At 34.9% G+C, this 21,111-nt stretch overlaps 1 protein-coding gene across 4 annotated transcripts in view; it reads right to left on the bottom strand.

The window, feature by feature from the left end:
• The window catches only part of LOC123538630 (serine-rich adhesin for platelets-like), a 145,578-nt gene that overhangs the window by 106,123 nt on the left and 18,344 nt on the right, over positions 1–21,111 (bottom strand). For 3 of the 4 annotated variants that reach the window (XM_053530425.1, XM_045322852.2, XM_045322853.2), the window contains exon 3: positions 1,693–1,830. In XM_053530425.1, coding sequence (XP_053386400.1) covers positions 1,693–1,830 — 138 coding nt within the window. Of the gene's footprint in view, positions 1–1,692; positions 1,831–8,860; positions 9,199–21,111 lie in introns of those variants that run through there. The other variant, XM_045322856.2, reaches the window with a different exon arrangement.

Here is a 21,111-nt window from a genome sequence, read left to right as displayed (position 1 = left end):
TTACTCCAGCATCAATAGCGGAGTACCAGGCTCACTCAGATATCAATAGCTTGGGTACAACAGCTCACTCAGGTATCAATAGCTCATCAAGGCTCATTTCAGCATCAATATATCAAGTATTAGGGCTCAATCAAATATCAGTAGCTCAAGTATTTGGGCCCACTCCAACATCAATAGCTCGAGTACCAAGACACAATCTAGCATCAATAGCTCGTGTATTTGGGCCCACTCCAGCATCAATAGCTTGAGTACCAAGACACAATCTAGTATCAATAGCTTGAGTACCAAGACACAACCTAGCATCAATAGCTTGAGTACCATTAGACACAATCTAGCATCAACAGCTCGAGTACCAAGACACAATCTAGCATCAATATCTCGAACATCAATATCTCAATCAGTACCTGGGTTCACTTACAATTCATAAGGTCCCCCAATATTTTTCGACGTCTGGATCACTTAAAAAAAAACATGGATAACAAGAGTATTTTTTACCTTCAGCAACGCGTGTTTTGCTGTAAGTTTCAAACGGTTATCTTATGTGCCAAAATGCTTCTGCACCAAAGGAAAAATCTCATACTATTACACTCCTACCGATCTTTTCAAAAAACAAAAGAAATCGAAGTACCCTACAGTGCAGACTGTGCAGGAAACATTAATTAAGCATAATGAAAGGAGGGTATTTAATATGTCAGTATGATATTTAATACAATCTGTTACAACATTACAGGAAAGCTTTTGTGGATAATATTTCTGCATAATGCACAGGACACAAAGACATAATCGGAACTATATTTAAATTACATGAGTCACTGGCTATGTAAGACTCATTATAGCATTAAAATACTTGTTGTGACATAAGGAGAAAAAATAATCCTGCGAGACTTTTCAGCACTGAAACTGTATCAGTCAAGGGAGATCAATCAAGATGTCAAAAGTGTGAACTGGATTCTTCCATTAGTGCATTAAGAGTTTCTTCCCTTGTCAAAAAACTCTGAATCCTGAATTAAAGTAACTAAATTTAAAGGACTATTTTTTCAGTTAATTATCCCCTTGTGTAAAACAAATTTAATGAAAGTATTAGAAAAATGTCTTTCTAGCATAACTTCCACACATCCATCAATTTCACTTTCAACATCTGAATTTTCAGGCATATCAATATATACATGGGGTACGTGAGTATGACTGATAAAATAATTTTGTTCACAAACACAAAGTCAGACTATGACAGTGCACATAGCTACTCCTTTATTTACGTATGAAAAAATTACATCAATACATTTGCATGCCGAGATGATAAAACATGAGTAGAAGTTTCTAAACTAAGATTAAAGTAACAAGAGTAAGGCGTAAAAAAAAATTGTTTGTTTCCGGTATCCCGACCTACCCTAAATTTTTGGCCCGACCCTAAATGTTTTTATGGCCTTGGAGAATAATTTTTTCAATTTTGCACTTTTTATGCTTTAAACATGGTCAGTGATGTTAGAAATCAACTTACTGATGCTCTAAAGGCATAACCCCCCTATTTGTATTCATATTTTGACACAAAAATAATTTCCGAAAAGTCCCCCTTAATAAAAAAAAAAAAATCCAAAAAAAAATATTTTCCGACCTACCTACCCTATTTTTTGTAGCATGTTACCGGAAACAAAAATTTTTATTTTAGGCCTAAATCTAAAATTCCCAACTCACCCCATGATGCCTCTCGTGTGATTTTGACCGTGTAATTTCCCGTTGGAGACGCGCTACCGCCATTTTGCTCTGCCGTGCTGACTGTCTTTCCTCGGCCAACTGTCGACTCAAGTCCTCAATCTTCCTTTCAAGGATGTCCTAAAAATAGAGAAATCATGCATCATCACTTTTTATACATCATGTGTAAGAATATTCCTTACATGACGACAAAATAAACAATCCTAGTTTCTAGTTTCTAAACAAAATCACACTATATGACTTCTAAGGAGACAACGTTTAGCTGAAAAACACCAGGATCTCAGGTTTGAGACCTTCTGTATCACCTGACACCAAGGTCTGAGGTTTGAGACCTTCTGTATCACCTGACTGTTTCCGAGTGCAAGTCTGCAAGTTCAGTTGTGAGAGTCCAGTCTCCCATCTCATTTTTATATTATTGTGACAAATACAGGATTTTTCCTGAAGCTTTAGTTACAGAACTTCGTTAATAAAATAGATCTAAACTTTGTATGAATATTTTTGAGAAATCCTAAAAAATTCATTGGCATAAGTCTTAACACTTTTTTGAAGTCATCAATTTTTTGTTTTCCGACTTAAAAACAAAATAAATGGAAATTTTATTCACTAGTAATTTGACTTCATGGACTGATTTATGAAAAGTAGTCCCCCATGTTCCACTCTGCCTGATCACTAAGACTTAATACCCCAGTCACACATACGGCACGGACAGCAATGTCTAACCATGGATAGAAACATAGTAATACATAATCGATCCGTACCTGAGCCATACGGATAGGTACGGATTGATACGGATCACTGATTTAAGGTATGGCTCAGGTACGGATCGATACGGATAACCACATTTCTATCCATGACTAGACGTAGCTATCCGCGCCGTATGTGTCACTTGGGTATTAGGTACTGGACTCATATTGACATTTGTCAAATTTCGTATTCTCCGTACGGAATTTCGGCATTCTCCATTTTCACAAAAAAATGTGTGTACGTTGAACTATATTTACATCTTAAGAATGCTGAATTACCGAAGGAGAGTACATAATCAAACGAAAACTGCCGAGTCCATTACCGGTCCACTATCTCAAACATTTAAAAGTCTAAACTGCCACCAGTTCAAGAGGTGTCAGCCTCTTAACATGGACACTTGTCGTCAAAGCAAATCCCCCTTAAAAAACACGAGTGTGAAAATTTGCCAAATATCTTAAAGACCCACCACAACTTACAGACCTACTTCTCCCCGGTCCCCTCCACATAAACTTCATGAACTCATATGTTGTAGAAACAAAGTGTGATCTAAACTTACCCAAATACACAAAGTACATTGATTCAATAAAATGTTAAGACGTTAAACACATTGTCTTGGCCTAAATACCCGGTAATAGATGTCACTGTCAATTCTTAACTCCTCAATTTGTTTTAAGTAAATCATGAATACAATTATTTTGTAGGGGGTCAATGATGTCTGGAAAGCACCTGAACATTTTGCTGAATCATCATTTTGAAACAACTGGATAATTTATTCTAATAATAATCTGTTCCAACATGTTTTTTATACCACCAGGTATTCAAATTATTTATATAACTTAATATATCATCAAATAGCAGCTTACAACAGGGTAGGTGATAAAAATAATTGCCCATACATATTTTCGGTAATAAAATTTCCAGTTAATTAAAATCTCCTTAATAAAGCATGTAATCGTGTAATTTAATCAAAGCATGAAATTTCTACAGATGACCTTGTGATGTTAGGTCAAATAATTATTCCTTATGAATATTCATGAAATCATTGTTTATTGTTCTTTTTCATTTGCTCTAAAAAAAATCCTGAATTTAGTATCAGTTACTGTAATTAATTTATCATAAATAAAAGCAGATATTTTGTGAAGCAAAAGACGTCTGGTTGGGGTTAGGTTTTTACTGTAGATTCGATCATATTCATATAGTGTTATTTTCCCAATATTTGGAAATATTCGCAACACGCCACACAAATTCAAGACTTGTGAATATTAAAATTCCATATGGCTTTAAATTTTATGTTAAAAAACTGATAAAAACATGTGTCTATATAAATGTTATGCATAATTATTTGGTTAGAAAAGCACTACTTTCATTTAAATACTGCATATGAACAAATGGCATAAGAGCCATAAAGAGAGATAATTGCATATGAACAAATGGCGTAAGAGCCATAAAGGGAGATAATCTTTAAACAACTGAACAAATAAAACTTTCTACAATGTCAATCAATATTCAAACCTTCGACACAACTATCAAAATAGGATTTAACAAGTAATTAACATATTACCTGTTCATTACAAAAATTGTGGCAGCCACATTATCATGTAACAAAGACATTACGTGCCTTTAAGTAGTAGTTATAATTTCAAAAAGCATTACAACCAACCGCAAAGTGCAAAAGTTTTACAACATGAACAATTCATCATCTCGGTGCAAAAAGTGGATAACTGCATTGGCATAAAGAAGCACTTATCACTTTTTGTACCGAGGTGATGATAATGTCTGTTTTCTGTCTAATCACAAAAAAAAATGTGATGCAAAATTACTCAGTCAACAGTAATGACTATATAATTATTGCTAACTTTTTCTTCCTAGTATTTACTGGACAATTCTATAATTTCCAACAAGGGCCATAACTTTCATAATAATGTGGTAAACTAAAGTAACAGAGTTAAATAATTTCATAACAATCTTTTTACAAGTTAGAATTTTATCATGGCAACTAACATCTAAAACTTTAAGTAACAAAGGGTCATAATCTGAATAAATTCCAAACAAAAGTTATTTAACTTTATGATATAAGTAATAGGACATGTACTGTGGCAAACTAGTTGTTTTAGTTTGATTGAGCAGTTGAGCACCCCACCTGACTCACACAATTTATTTGGTCTTTCTTAACCTTTTTCCTTATATTTTCTATTTTTGGATTCCTTCAAACTCTGTATTAACTTTCTCAACCTCTGTCAACGTTGAGATTTCGGTGTTTTACTGCAGTTGTACCCAAGTCACAGCTTGGCAGCTATGTTGCATGAAAAACTTTAACCAAATTACGTATAAATTACCCGAATTGAAAAAAAAAGGAAGCATTGATATGACATGTAACGTTACAAAAATTCTGGCATATAAGTTCTGAAAAAAACTTTCATAGAAAAAAAATAACATTATGGCTCCAAGAGAAATTACAGCCCCCTCCCCCCCGCCCCGCCCCCGAACTCCTAAAGTTCAAATGGTGAGCCCCTTTCTGAGCTTTATACTGAGATATAGCGTGCACCAAAATTTTACTTTAACCATGATGTAATGATGAAGATGACTGAGATGTAGGCATACTGGTAGATAGTAAACTCTTTCTTGTTCAACGTAACAATCCTTACAAAGGTAGATTTAACCCTTACCCTGCTAAATTTCTATAATGGACTGGTCCTTCATTCAATTTGGGCAATACCATTTATTATTCGGAGGGATGTTTACTGAAAAATTACTGACTGAATAGCGTACAGTGCAGACCATTATCAGACTGCACGGATGTGCAGGCTGATCTTGGTCTGCACTGGTCGCAAAGGCAGAATCACTTGCAGCCAGCAGGCTAAAGGTTAAAGTAACTGATTGTAGTAGTAAACAGACAGACGAATTGACTAACCCACGTAATTGTCTGCGGTGATTAAAAAATGTTGGAATAACTTCCCCCCGACCGGAATAACTTCCTCTCTGCATGGAACATATAAGTAGGTCACTATGTTACCTGCTGTGAAGTATCTAAACATCTTGTTGAGTAAGGGGATAAACATTGACCGACTTTGCATATCAGATTAAATATGGAATACGAAATCATCTGCAAAAATTACTTTATTGTTTAATCCCCGTAAAACAGCCCATTTTACACTGTGGCAACAGCTTGGTATTCATTCATTAGCATTTCCCTAAAAATATGAACAGCACAAAAATTCTGTGACAGACTTTCTCAAACAAAGGATAACATTCTTGGCAATTAATCAATCCTAGAATACTGCATTCCATACATGGACACAGCTGACTTTATTTTAACAGCCATAAAACAGAATATGAGCCGTGCCATGGAAAAACCAACATAATGGCTTTGCGACCAGTATGGATCCAGACCAGCCTGCGCATCCGCGCAGTCTTGTCAGGATCCATGCTGTTCGCTAACGGCTTCTCTAATTGACCTGCTTTAAAAGCAAAAAGCATGGATCCTGACGAGACTGCGCAGGCTGGTCTGGATCCATGCTGGTCACAAAGCCACTATGTTGGTTTTCTCATGGCGCGGCTCAAATATTTGTTGACTGGTTCTTAGTTAAATTTAACAGTAATAAAACTGAATATTTGTCGACTGGTTTTCTTAGTTAAATGTAGCACAGTTGGAAGATAGGAGCCAATATTTAACTTCAATGAATTCTGAAGTGCTCCTTAAAACTACATTTTTTATGTAAGAAGGTCTTAAGATCTGTAAACAGTATAAACATACTTGTACGTCACACCCAACATGTCATCTGTGAGTCAGCCAACCTGGCTGTCTCAGCACACGCCTATTAACCTTAGCCTCCTAAATTTCTTAAATGGCCTGATCATTCATTCAATTTGGGCAGTTCCATTTATTATTCTAAGGGGTGTTCACTGAAAGTTTACTGATGGAATAGCAAACAGTGCAGACCAAGATCAGCCTGCACAAATCATGATCTGCACTGGTATCAAAGGCAGAATCACTTGCCGCCAGCAGGCTAAAAGTAACTTAGAAGTACAAAGATCAATCCCCAGGAATCACTGTAAATGGTTGCCGTGACAATGTAACAGGAAAAAATAATGTCTGATGTCAAATGCCCAACAACTCTGAATAATGTATGGAAGTTGTCAAATTCTAGTAGAGAACAAGTTAGTTCCAGTAAAGAATTTAGGAACACTGATTTAGAAAAGTGGCTGCTTTTATAACATAAACATTATGGAAATAATGCTGTTTGACTTTGTTAAACTAAAAATCAAGTGAAACAATCAAAAGAACGAAAGACCAAGCCATTGCAAAGCATGAATAAAGTGTTATCCTCTTGTCCCAAATGTCACATTTTCAAAACTTGGCTGGGGTCTCAACCAAACTTCCTTATAACCTTTCTGCAGCTGTAACGTGATAAAACATAATAGCATCTGATGGCCCTTTCATGCTTCCGTAGAATCAACATTAATTTTATCATACGAAATTCAGTTTGAAAATAATTCTGAAATGTCTACGTCTGCAGCTCTCAAATATGGAAATATCTTACATCTGAGGCATACACTGACACTTTCAGACAACATCAAAAGGGACCTTTTTGAGCCATTTGACGAAGTTCTAAAAATCTCTATGTACCCTTGCTCTGTTATGGACTCCTGTAGGATTTGTGTTTATTCTGAGTTCAAATATGTTTTCGTAGATGAAAAGCTGACATATTGTGCTAAAGCCTAGGCATTTTCAAATTGTTTCATGCTGAAAATTGACCCCCCATTAGCAAAATAAGTCCATGTGCATACATTTTAACGGGGTGACTCCTGCACATGACCCCTAACTATCAACCAATCCAAAGGCGACTTTTGTTTTCAAGTTTAGCATTTCTACTTTCATTTTCTTTACTTCTGTTAATAGCTGAAGGTCAAGTGACGTTATTTTCTGTGTTGTGAAAAACATACACATGTTCCTGGTGAGATTGCATAAAAATGTGCCGGCTGTCCTAAAGATATATGGACATCAGTACAAGTTTTGAATAGGGAACTGACATCGTAGCAATTAAATCACAGTGATCAAGTCAGGAGTGTCATCAGAGGGATTCAAACCTGGAACTACTATCAGAACGATTCAAATTGAGAGCTGACATTAAATAATTCAGATCAGATGCATTTAAAATGACTGCTAGCATATGAGTATTTAATTCAAAAGAGGAGTTGCATTAGAGAGCTGGCATCTGAGGGATTCAGATCAGGAGCTGACACCAGAGGGATACGAATCAGGAGCTGACATCGGAGGGATACGAATCAGGAGCTGACATCAGAGGGATTCAAATCAGGAGCTGACATCGGAGGGATACGAATCAGGAGCTGACATAAGAGAGGAGCTAACATTACAATGATTTTGATCAGGAGCTGACATCAGAGATGAGTTATCATCAGAGTGACTTTGATTAGGAGCTGACATCAGAGAGCAGTTGACATCAGAGGGATTTTGATCTGGAGTTGACATCAGAGAGGTGCTGACATCAGAGTGATTTTGATCAGGAGCTGACATCAGAGGGATACGAATCAGGAGCTGACATCGGAGGGATACGAATCAGGAGCTGACATCAGAGGGATTCAAATCAGGAGCTGACATCAGAGAGGACTTACAAATCAGGAGCTGACATCAGAGATGAGTTAACATCAGAGTGATTGATTAGGAGCTGACATCAGAAGAGTGACATTCAGATGTTTTGATCGGAGCTGACATCAAGAGAGTAACATCAGAGTGATTTTGATTAGGAGCTGACATCAGAGAGGAGCTAAAATCAGAGTGATTTTGATCAGGAGCTGACATCAGAGAGGAGCTAACATCAGAGTGATTTTGATTAGCAGCTGACATCAGAGAGGAGCTAACATCAGAGTGATTTTGATCAGGAGCTGACATCAGAGAGGAGCTAAAATCAGAGTGATTTTGATCAGGAGCTGACATCAGAGAGGAGCTAAAATCAGAGTGATTTTGATCAGGAGCTGACATCAGAGAGTAGCTAACACCAGGGTGATTTTGATTAGGAGCTGACATCAGGGAGGAGCTAACGTCAGAGTGATTTTGATCAGGAGCTGATAATCAAAGTGATGACATGCATATTTCAACTTTATGAATTTAAGATGAATCTCAAATTTACTTAAACAATGGAATTGAATTTTTTGCATTGATTCAATCAAGAAATCTGCAGAATGAGTTCCCCATCAATATTAATTATTTACAAGAATCAATTTAAAGCTAGCCAGATCTTACACTTTGCACATCATACAATACATGATAAACATATAAATATAACAGCTTAGGTGCAAGCGTACTCTCACACAATCATGAACAATATTATTATATCGGTCCATGAGAAACAGGAGGCTGTTTAAAAAGATGAAAAAGTAAATTTACCGTCAGTTCATCCATTTTGTTTTCCTTGTAATAAATCTTATTCTTCCAAAATCACAATTTATCCGCCTTAAAGGAAATCTGTTGTTCCTTTCCTGTTAAATATCATTTTTCCAATTCTAATGAAATATTTATTACTATTAAATCATTGTGCGTACAGATTACCATTCTGTTTTAATTTCTACTGACATTATAACCTGCAGATGTTTATCGATTAACTTTTATTTGTTCGAATGACTGTATCAATAAATGACATAATTTACGACATACAAAAGTAAACTCGTTGACTTTTTACTTTTTTGATAATCCGAACAGTGACTGAAATGTCCCATGAAAGACGGAAAATTGATAACTCCGTATTCCATTATGGTTACATTACTTTAATGCATTATAAGAACATACGGGATTTGAAATTTAACCTTTTATATACTGGAGCGAATCCAATAAAATTAAAGATTTGTCTTTCATGAAATACTTAATTGACACCTTGACTTAACATTTGCCTCGTTGAATAAAAAAACTCTAACTCAACACGAATATAATTTGATCCCACGTTTTTAAATCTCCGAAAACAAAACGCGTCTTTCACGGGGTCCACTTGAGCAAACTTGTAGGGTGATATTTAATACGTATTTTTAAACCTAATTAAGTAGTAAAACCAACATTATTAATTTCTTTAGTACATTCAATACGTTAGATAATAATGTCACTGGATACTTAAAATACTGCGATAATGTAACATATTCATCACAATCGGGAAATAGGATCAGAAAATTAAAGTTCCAATTCATTTGATATTAATCATAAGCAATAATTTGTGAAAAATAAAAACTGGTTCACAGCATTATTATACGTCTTATACCATAAAAAGTTTTTTGTTGCCGTTAAAGGTGACAAATTTGCGAAAAAATAAGTTATTTGATATTATATGGATTTTGTATTTACTAATTCATGGAGATGAATTAAAAAAAAAAAAGCTGAAAATTTGATTTTATGTGAAGCTAGTTATTAAAAATCTGTTTTTATCTTAAAAAAAGTAACAATGAATTAACAGTGCATTTAAAAATGATATGGCCATAGTATAAAATTGACAGCTACTGTGATATCAATTAATTTTTTTTGGATTCATCCAAAATGGCTGTTTCACTGAAAGATAAATTCATGGAAGAAGAAATACAGACATTTATGGGACTGAATAATTCTTCTTCTTTTGCCTCTAATTTAATTTTATGGACTGTCACAACCTCAAAACCCTTTTTTTTACAGAAAGTAGTTCATCTTTTGATATCTATTTGATCAATGTTGAAAATCCTTATCAAATGTATTTACCCTTGCTAGATACATAAATTGTGTATATAGAAAGAGTTACATTCGTTAAAAATACTTCCAGTTTTTAAAGGTTGTTTACATTTAAAGGTATACTGTGTTCTCTTCGTTCACTTGAACTAGGACAATTTGTACACCATTCTTCACTCAAACTCATCATCGGGTCCTGGCAAAATATGTACATAATGTTTACTTTTCAATGGCTGGAACTACCGATAACATGAACAAATTTTGCTAGTCCCTTAGAGTTCAAGCAAACGAAATTTGACTGTACATGTATTAAGTATGTACTATTTTATCCTAATGCAGAGCACTTGCAATAAAAATTAAGTTTCTATTTTTATGTTAATATAAATTTTATTTAGTAATTGTTCAAATTTTCAAACATGAAATAATAAACTTTAATATAACTTTAAGATAATGGTTTGCATAATTTATATCATGTGTTTTAACCATTATATTTGTCATAGTAGGTCATTGCAGATGTCTACCTCAGCCAGTAGTAAGTCTTTTTGTAAATGTTTATCTAAACTTATAGTAGGCCATTTGCTGATGTCTGTCTAGGCTTACAGGAGGCCATTTGCTGACTAACCAGTAGTAGGTCATTTGACAATGTCTATTTAGGTATAAAAAGCTACAAGGTTCTAAGTCAACCCATGTGACTGCAAATTATAGATATGCAGTATGCAGATTTTGTTTTACAATTTGTACTATTTAATGATTGAAACAGGGGAAAATGTTAGCAGAAGTTAGTTTATCTGCCAAGTCCAAGGTACAAATGGTCACATGCAAAGGCAGTAAGCTGTCAATATTAATGTCAAATGAAGAATAAATGGAGTACTTTGCCAAAATAAAGGTTGAACAAGGTGGCACTAAATGGCATATGTTTCAAAACAGACACGAGCACGCAACTTGTTTAACATGCAAACAGGTCATACTATTTCTGCAAATCATATTCTTTACAAGTGTCATAGATTTTCTCAGAAAAGATGTCAAATATGACCAAGATTATAACTGAAAAGCATACATATTATAAGAAATAAATCTTAAGGTATCTAGCTTCAATTCTGTAAATGAGAAATACAGTGCAACCTCTTCTAGAGTTGAGGAAAGAGTGGACACTACCCCTGCGAAATGCAGTTCTTGAAATCATGAATACTTCAAACCATTAAAGAACTGTTCATGAACTAACCTTCAACAGTTCTTAATTTGTGTTCATGAATTTTTGGACATGAACTGTCCTTAAAAAGTGTTCATGAACACTTCATATACTACTAAAGAATAACACAGATTTCTTGAATTGTCCATGATAAAAGGTTAAAGGAACAATCATGATGTTATTTTCTTGAATCTTTCATGCACTACTCATGACAGGTAGTTCATGAACTAATGAAGAATCATGTTCATGAATGGTTCACTGCTAGTTCATGAAGATAAAATGGCACAATAAAAATATATAGCAAGAAGTTCATGAACTATTCATGTTCAACAAAATATCAAGAACTATTCATGAAGTGAATAGTTTATGAACTGTTAATGTACATTAGTTCTTGAAGTCATCTTTCACTTTTCATGTACTGTTCATGAACACAGTATTTAAGAATGTTTCAAGAATTTGTGCCATTTTATCTTCATGGACAATTCATGAAGTGTTCATGAAATATGCCTGAACTGTTCATGAACAGTAACGTTTCATTTTGCAGGTGTAAGAGCTGATATTGAAGTGGACACTGGAGTGAAGACTGGAACAAACAATGGAGGTGACACAGGAGAGACACTGGAGTAGATACTTGAATAAACACTGAAGCAGAAAATGGTGTGGAAACTGGAAAGGACACAGGGGGTGGGGACACTGGAGCAGAGACTGGAGTGGAGGCTGGAACAAACACTGGAACGACAATGGAGGGGACACTGGAGTGGAGACTGGGACAAACACTGGAGCAAACTCTGGAGGGGACACTGGAGTAGACACTGGAAAAAACACTAGAGCAAACACTGGAGTAGACACTTGAACAGAAACTGAAGCAGAAAATGGTGTGGAGACTGGAGTGGACACAGGAGGGGACACTGGAGCAGAGACTGGAGTGGAGACTGGAATAGACACAGGAGAAAACACTAGAAGCGACACTTAAACAGACACTGAAGCAGAAAATGGTGAGGAGACAGAAGCGGATACAGGAGGGCACACTGGAGAAGAGACTGGAGATGACACTTTACTCATCACCAGAGTACTAATTTATGATTTCTGATGATTCATATATATTCGTATCTCTTTTAAGAACTTTGACATTTTTTGGTTGATCTGCAGCCATGCCCCTTTAAAAGCCTTCAAATCCCTATGAGAGATATTGATGATATATCCTTTTATTCTAAAATATGTTACTGAAGTGTATTCCCTTTGTCTCTGGAGGACTCAACTGTATTAATTGACAACTTGATTAATTTATAGATCTAATCATCTTAAATTGATATGACTCTATCTGGTTTAAATTAAATGAACCAAAAAAGGGCGTACAAGAGATTTCCTTTATAATTTTTTTATATACATTGCTTCTTTCACATCGTATGATCAAATATTTGATATGAATGTCATTCGAAATATGATTTATTTTAAATGTGCACACTAAAACCCTAGATTTCCACTGGAAGATACTTGTGATTTACTACATTTCTAAAATAAATACCTTCGTTAAATATATTAAATCAATCAACATAACTTCTGTCCCCTTACGATGCTTCAATACTCAACTTGAGTGCTGGCCTCTATTTCTGCCATGGCCTACATCACTCTTAACCCTTACCAAGACCAGTGTAGATCATGATCAGCCTGCACATTCATGCCGTCTGATCATGATCTGCACTGTTCGCTATTCAGTCAGTATATTTTTAGTAAGCACCCCTTTAAACTGTTAATGATACTGTCCAAATTGAAAGGTGGACAAGTTCATTATAGAAATTTAGCAGGGTAAGGGGTAAAAATTCATAAACGTAAGTTTATTAGACGATATAGTTAGACTATTTTCATCACTGATCCCTTTTTGTGCCATTTATTTAAGAAATAGATTTATTTTTTGAGTTCATTCACAAAAAAATTATTTTCTATATTGTGTTTACAACATAATAATATTTTCCTTTCCATTTTGTTAGGTGAACATGGCTTTTTTTTTTTATAAAAATGCACATATTTCAGCTTCTCTGTCATTCCGTTCATCAGACAGACCAATTTCAATGTCATCTACATATCTACATAATGAATGTTCTTCCTGACAACATGCTGGCATCGTCAAAAACACTGGTACATTATTACTTAAAGCACACGTCAGCGTAACTTTAGCACTTTTCCTTCTGTAGATCATAGATAAATATATGTTATAAATTTCAAAGAATTTTTAAATTTTTAAATGTTTGATGCAGTGGCAGTTTATCACATAAGGCTTAAAAATGTTAACTTTGTTTCTGGTAACATGCCCTAAAAAAAATAGGATAGATAGATAGGACTTTTTTTACAATGAAGAATGAGCAACTTGCCTTGAAAAGTATTTTTACGATGCCGTATAAACACTTAGGGTTGCAGCAAATTTTTAGGTAGGTCGGGATACCGGAAACAAACAAATTTTTTTTAGGCCTAAAGAAATCTACATCCCAAAGTGGGGTTTCAAACCTATACAGGGGAGTAACATTGAGCATTGACTGCTCAGCCAAAGAGGCCCCTTTTTCAAATTAACGTCTTAGCCCTTATCATGCTTGACACAACTGGTTCTGCCTTTGCGACCAGTGCAGATCAAGATCAGCCTGCACATCTGTGCAGTCTGATCATCATCTGCACTGTTCGCCATTCTGTCAGTATCTTTTTGGTATGCACCCCTTTTAACAGTTAATGGTACTGTCCAAATAGAAAGATTGACAAGTTCATTATAGAAATTTAGCGTGCTAAGAGTTAATGATATGGATATTTTGCAGTGCAAGCGCCTTCTAAGGTTAACATATTTAAAATGGATAAGCCTACTTCAAAAATTTGTAGTATTATTTTGATCTAAATAATTTGCACTCAATAACATTATGAAATTATTGATAATATCTCTCGTTAATGACCAGTTGCAATAAATGGTAAATCCAAGACTTATTAGCTTATCCTAGTTAAGCTACTTTTCCTAGGTAAATTAGACAATTAGAATTATAAGTTTAGTACTACGTAAATTTTGGACAATAATAATTAATTTATATACAATAAAAAAATTAAAATATTAACAATGATTAACTTCAAAATTGTCCTTATATCTATGATTGTGTTTCACAACAATTTTTAAACCTACTGTAGTACTATTAAATGCCAGTAATACAGCAGTCATGTACTGAATAACCTATTACCTCCCTTTAATGAAAAACATATACAAGTACACATAGAAAAGGCTTTTAATTCGCAACTATGGAGACATTTTAAGTGCATACTTGTGCAGTTTTTCACTCTGCTCTTTGTCTTAACCTTGTTATTTTTCAATATAAGTTACAAAGCAACAATATGTAAAAGGGAGGTAATAAAAAATTTATAAAATTTTCATTTCATAGAAATACAGGAGAGTATAAAAGTTTAGATTAAAATTGGTAATAAATTTAAATATTGATAACTACAACTACTGATTTATTACCATATCAGAAAATGCTATCCCCAGCAATATAAGAACTAATGAAAGAACACTCTTCTTCAAAATTCAATGAAAATTTCAATAACATGTTCTATTATTACTTTTAAACTATCAATGATAAAAAAATGAATTTAGAAGGCAAACCATATCTATACAAAAGGATTGTCACAGTTTATGTAGGAGGGCTAAAAGATTGACAAATATATGTCAGACGATATGATAACGATAAAAATTACGATTTTTAACCCGTCATTATTGACAGTGAAGCTTTAATTATGAAAATCATGTCAAATTGCTGTCACTAAGTACTATCACACAGTTTCGCTATTTAAATCGCATTTGAAAATACTTTTCAGGTAGAAAATAGGTAAATGGTTTTAAGGTCATATTTCTAAATATTCATGTTTTATTAAATTATGATAATTGGAAAATATCCTAGCTGTACTTCCATAAGGGAAAAGCAAACTTTACAGTGCAGAAAAAAAATGTTGCGTATTTCTCTCTAAGTTAAGGTTTAGCAGTATATCACAAAACAACAGATTTTTTTAGCAAATGAACAGCATCTTGACACACATCTTATCTGTCCAATATATGTTTTACTGTTCTGTCCCATAGAGTTGGATACTTAAAATATTCTCAATGAGTTGTCCCCCTTTAAATAAGAATGGCATTTGTAAAGAAATAAATGTAAACAATTGGCAAAACGATGTTTTACCTAGTTATGTAAAGTTTAAACACTCACACGATGTTGCAAATTAATCAAAACGGAGACATGCAACAGCTTTTTAAAGATGGTGAGTTTTTAAAGGCTCTGGACTGTCTAGAAGTGTGGCCCCTTCATGTAGTCCCTTTTCGGAATTCAATACATATATGAATGAATTGACAATGTTTTGTACAATAATATGAATGTTTTATATGCTGTTATAATTTCATGTAAAACAATGCTTTCTTTCTCTGATTTGATGACGTTCGAACTTTTTTCTCCGAAAAATGGATCTATACCTTAACAGTATATGGGATACACTATTGAATTGTGATATGGTACTGCCACCGAGCCTAGATTTTAAATACAGTTCTGGTGTGGAAACTTGTATTTATATTGTTTAAATCAGTAAAAAAAAATCCAGTGTCCCCAACATCATCATATCTTTATAGAAGAGAACCACAAGTAACAATATCACAGGCTGAAGTGACAAAACATGCATATTTGAGCCGCGCCATGGGAAAACCAACATAGTGGGTTTGCGACCAGCATGGATCCAGACCAGCCTGTGCATCCATGCAGTCTGGTCAGGATCCATGCTGTTCGCTTTCAAAGCCTATAGCAATTAGAGAAACCATTATCAAACAGCATGGATCCTGTTCAGACCACCTTTCATGGATCCATGCTGGTCGCAAACCCACTATGTTGGTTTTCCCATGGCGCAGCTCATTTTACATAGCAGTATATCACCAAAACAAACAACATCTTTACCAACAATCTACCTGTCCAATATGTGTTACCATACCGTTAACAGTATAAATGGATACTTGAAATATCCGCAAAAAGTTGTCCCCCTTTAAAAATGAATGCCATTTGTAAAGGAATAAAAGTAAACAACGTTAATCCTAGTTATGTGAAATTACAGCATAGGGGCGTTATTGCAAAATAAAGCATCAAAACAAAAATACGTAGCACTTCATTGAAAATGGTGAGTTTTTAAAGGCGCTGAACTGTTCAAATGTGTGGCCCTTTTATGCATTCCTTTTCTGGAATTCAATGCATACCGTATATATGTATATTGACAAATGTTTTGTAGAGTAATATACAAATAAATAAATAACTCATTCTTTCCATGGTTTGGTGTTGTAAAAGTTTTACAAATCTAAATCGATAAAAGATTCATTTTTCTAAATTGTCAATGCTGTGGCCAACAGGCAATAAAGTTTGTTAATCTAAGCAAAAAAAACATATTTTCATAGTAATAAAGTAAGCAATTTTATTGCATTCAGTGGCAATCTATCCATAAAAAACGTATAATTTTATATCATTAAAGCAGTAGCTGCTTACAGACCACCTTATTAGGCCTGTGACCCTATTGATGAATCTTTCGGATGATTTAACATTTTGAATATCATTGTAATAGTATTGAACTCTTAAACTGTCGGCGGCTAGTGATGAAAAAGACGTGAATAAAGATCAACTAGTAAGGTGTGAATTTTCAATGAACCAGAAGAAAACATCTTTCGCTGCATAAAGAAAATTTCTTTGTTGTACAGAGATGGCAATTTAAGATGCAATTATACATTTTTGCGGCAAGTACGGTCTTTTTGTTTCAAATAAACAATGTTAGTTCATAGGCACGCTTCTTTCATGCTATTTAACCATGTGGCATGATGTCAACAATAACATTGGTCTGATGGTTGTAAAGCAGAAAAAATGTCTTCACATCTAAACTGTCAAACTTTCTTTAGTTTATAACAGTACTGATGTGATTTAAGTGTAAATGAATACTCACTTCTTGCTAAACTAATGACTACTTCTGGTTATATTTTGTTCCAGTCTCTTATGTTGAGACATGCTAATGTTTTGCTTAATTAACTGTAAGCTGAGAACCAGTAGAACTTAGCAGAGTTCAAGTTTATAAAACTTAGTTTCGAGACCAGTCCAGTGATGCAACCTTCCCATTGGTCAATTTTAAAACTCTGCTCAGAATCAACCAATCAGCTGGAAAAAATTTAGAGACTGGCCAAAATAATGTACCCTAGGATTTACCAGAACCTGGTAAAATCTCCAGCCTGCAGGGAACACCTGTAATAGTTATTTTAAATTATCATAATTTTATATCCCCACCAGTTTGTTATAGCATTGCATGACAAGTTCAAACTGCTCAATTCTATACTTGGCTATTTCCCTTACTTTTTCAAAGACCCTCAATAGGCAATAGCTGAAATGAAAAGTGTGTTTTACAAGGGGGAAAAAAACTACATTTCCGCTGACTTCATGAAATTAAATGCACTCAGATGCATGTTGCGTTGAATGCACTTTTTCAAGTCAATTTAATTCAAACTTGGATTTACTATTTTCTGTCACAGACATTGAGCTTGGATTATAATTATTTGAACTAATCAGACCCAGACCATTGAACATAAAAGACGGATTTTTTCAAATCATGCAATCTTGATAGGTTATTACTTTTGCATTTCTCAATATGCACAGGTTCTGAAGTGGAAATACAGCTTATGGCTGAAATATCTTTCATGCGTGTACACCAGATTCAATATTTCCACGAGTGGCACTGCCACAAGTGAAAATGTAAGATATGGTGTTCATGAGTGAAAGATATTTAGATCTTACGTGTAAAACAAAGAAATTTATAACTTCTTACCATTCACTGTGAAAATACAAGATATCATTTCTCTCTAATATTTCAATAATTCACTGGAAAACGTATAATAAAATGAACTACTTTAGGAGTGAAATGAGCCATGCCATGAGAAAACCAACAAAGTGGGTTTGCGACCAGCATGGATCCAGACCAGCCTGTGCATCCAAGCAGTCTGGTCATTATCCATGCTGTTCGCTAACACCCTGTTGAGAAATTCATGAACAGTTCATGAATAATCCTTGAACTATTCCAGAACTTTGTTCATGAACAGTTCACGAATAGTTCACGAAAGTTAGTGAACTACAAATGGGACTTTTTACGGCATCAAAAATTCATGAACTGGGTGTGGTTCATCAAGTTCATGAACTGGACTGGTTCATCAAATTCATGAATTGGATGTGTTCATAAAGTTCATGAATTGATAGGTTCATGAATTTGATGACCCAGAAATTCGCGAACTTGATGAACAGTTCATGAATAATTCTTGAACTATTCATGAACTATTCAACAACTACAAATGGGACTTTTTGCGGCATCAACTATTCATCAAGTTGATGAACCATAGTTCATGAACCAGGGGTTCATGAACTGAAAGTAACAAGATAAATGGAAAGTTGATGAACCCCGCTGTATAAGAAACAGTGATTTTGACAATAGTGACATTACTATAGCAACTGCCTGATAAAGCCTGTCTAAGAAAAGCAGGCTTTCTCAGGTCAGTGACTTGAGAACACTTTGCACTGTTTAAACCTGTGATTAAATCCCAAGGACATCCCCTTGTGTCCATTTTGCATTTAAAAATTATTACGCCCTCATACGACACTGAAAAAGGTCTTTAAATTCCAAAATATAAACAAGAGGACCATGATGGTCCTGAGTCGCTCACCTATCCCCACATGACCCAGTGTTGAACTGAGTATGATGTCGTTATTTCTATTATTTGACATAGTGACCTAGTTTTTGAGCACATGTGACCTAGATATCATCAAGATAAAAAATTCTGACCAATTTTCATGAAGATCCATTGAAAAATATGACCTCTAGAGAGGTCACAAGGTTTTTCTATTATTTGACCTAATGACCTAGTTTTTGAAGGCACGTGACCCACTTTTGAATTTGACCTAGATATCATCAAGGTGAACATTCTCACCAATTTTCGTGAAGATCTCATGAAAAATATGGCCTCTAGAGAGGTCACAAGGTTTTTCTATTTTTCGACCTACTGACCTAATTTTTCACCGCACATGACCCAGTTATGAACTTGACCTAGATATCATCAAGCTGAACACTCACCAATTTTCATGAAGATCCATTGAGAAATATGGCCTCTAGAGACGTCACAAGGCTTTTCTATTTTTAGACCTACTGACCTAGTTTTTGACCCAACGTGACCCACTTTCGAATTTGACCCTAGATATCATCAAGATGAACACTCTGACCAATTTTCATGAAGATCCATTGAGAAATATGGCCTCTAGAGAGGTCACAAGGTTTTTCTATTTTTAGACCTACTGACCTAGTTTTTGATCCCACGTGAACCAGTTTCGAACTTGACCTAGATATCATCAAGGTAAAGATTCTGACCAATTTTCATGAAGATCTCATGAAAAATATGGCCTCTAGAGAGGTCACAAGGCTTTTCTATTTTTAGACCTACTGACCTAGTTTTTGACCGCACTGGACCCAGTTTCAAAATTGACCTAGATATCATCAAGCTGAACACTCTCACCAATTTTCATGAAGATCCATTGAGAAATATGGCCTCTAGAGACGTCAAAAGGTTTTTCTATTTTTAGATCTACTGACCTAGTTTTTGACCGCACGTGACCCAGTTTCGAACTTGACCTAGATATCATCAAGATGAACATTCCGATCAATTTTCATGACGATCTCTTGAAAAATATGGCCTCTAGAGAGGTCACAAGGTTTTTCTATTTTTAGACCTACTGACCTAGTTTTTGACCGCACGTGACCCAGTTTCGAACTTGACCTGGATATCATCAAGTTGAACATTCTGACCAATTTTCATGAAGATCCATTGAGAAATATGGCCTCTAGAGAGGTCACAAAGTTTTTCTATTTTTAGACCTACTGACCTAGTTTTTGACCGCACGTGACCCAGTTTCGAACTTGACCTAGATATCATCAAGGTGAACATTCTGACTAATTTTCATAAAGATCCCATGAAAAATATGGCCTCTAGAGAGGTCACAAAGTTTTTCTATTTTTAGACCTACTGACATAGTTTTTGACCGCACGTGACCCAGTTTCGAACTTGACCTAGATATCATCAAGATGAACATTCTGACTAATTTTCATGAAGATCCTTTGAGAAATATGGCCTCTAGAGAGGTCACAAGGTTTTTCTATTTTTAGACCTACTGACCTAGTTTTTGACCACACGTGACCCAGTTTCGAACTTGACCTGGATATCATCAAGTTGAACATTCTGACCAATTTTCATGAAGATCCATTGAGAAATATGGCCTCTAGAGAGGTCACAAAGTTTTTCTATTTTTAGACCTACTGACCTAGTTTTTGACTGCACGTGACCCAGTTTTGAACTTGACCTGGATATCATCAAGTTGAACATTCTGACCAATTTTCATGAAGATCCATTGAGAAATATGGCCTCTAGAGAGGTCACAAAGTTTTTCTATTTTTAGACCTACTGACCTAGTTTTTGACCGCACGTGACCCAATTTCGAACTTGACCTAGATATCATCAAGATGAACATTCTGACTTATTTTCATGAAGATCCTTTGAGAAATATGGCCTCTAGAGAGGTCACAAAGTTTTTCTATTTTTAGACCTACTGACCTAGTTTTTTACCGCACGTGACCCAGTTTCAAACTTGACCTAGATATCATCAAGATGAACATTCTGACCAACTTTCATAAAGATCCCATGAAAAAT

Source organism: Mercenaria mercenaria, chromosome 18 (assembly GCF_021730395.1).
Source record: "Mercenaria mercenaria strain notata chromosome 18, MADL_Memer_1, whole genome shotgun sequence".
NCBI lineage: Eukaryota > Metazoa > Mollusca > Bivalvia > Venerida > Veneridae > Mercenaria > Mercenaria mercenaria.
The sequence above is the reverse complement of the archived record's forward strand: the minus strand, read 5'-3'. Positions and strand labels throughout refer to the sequence as shown.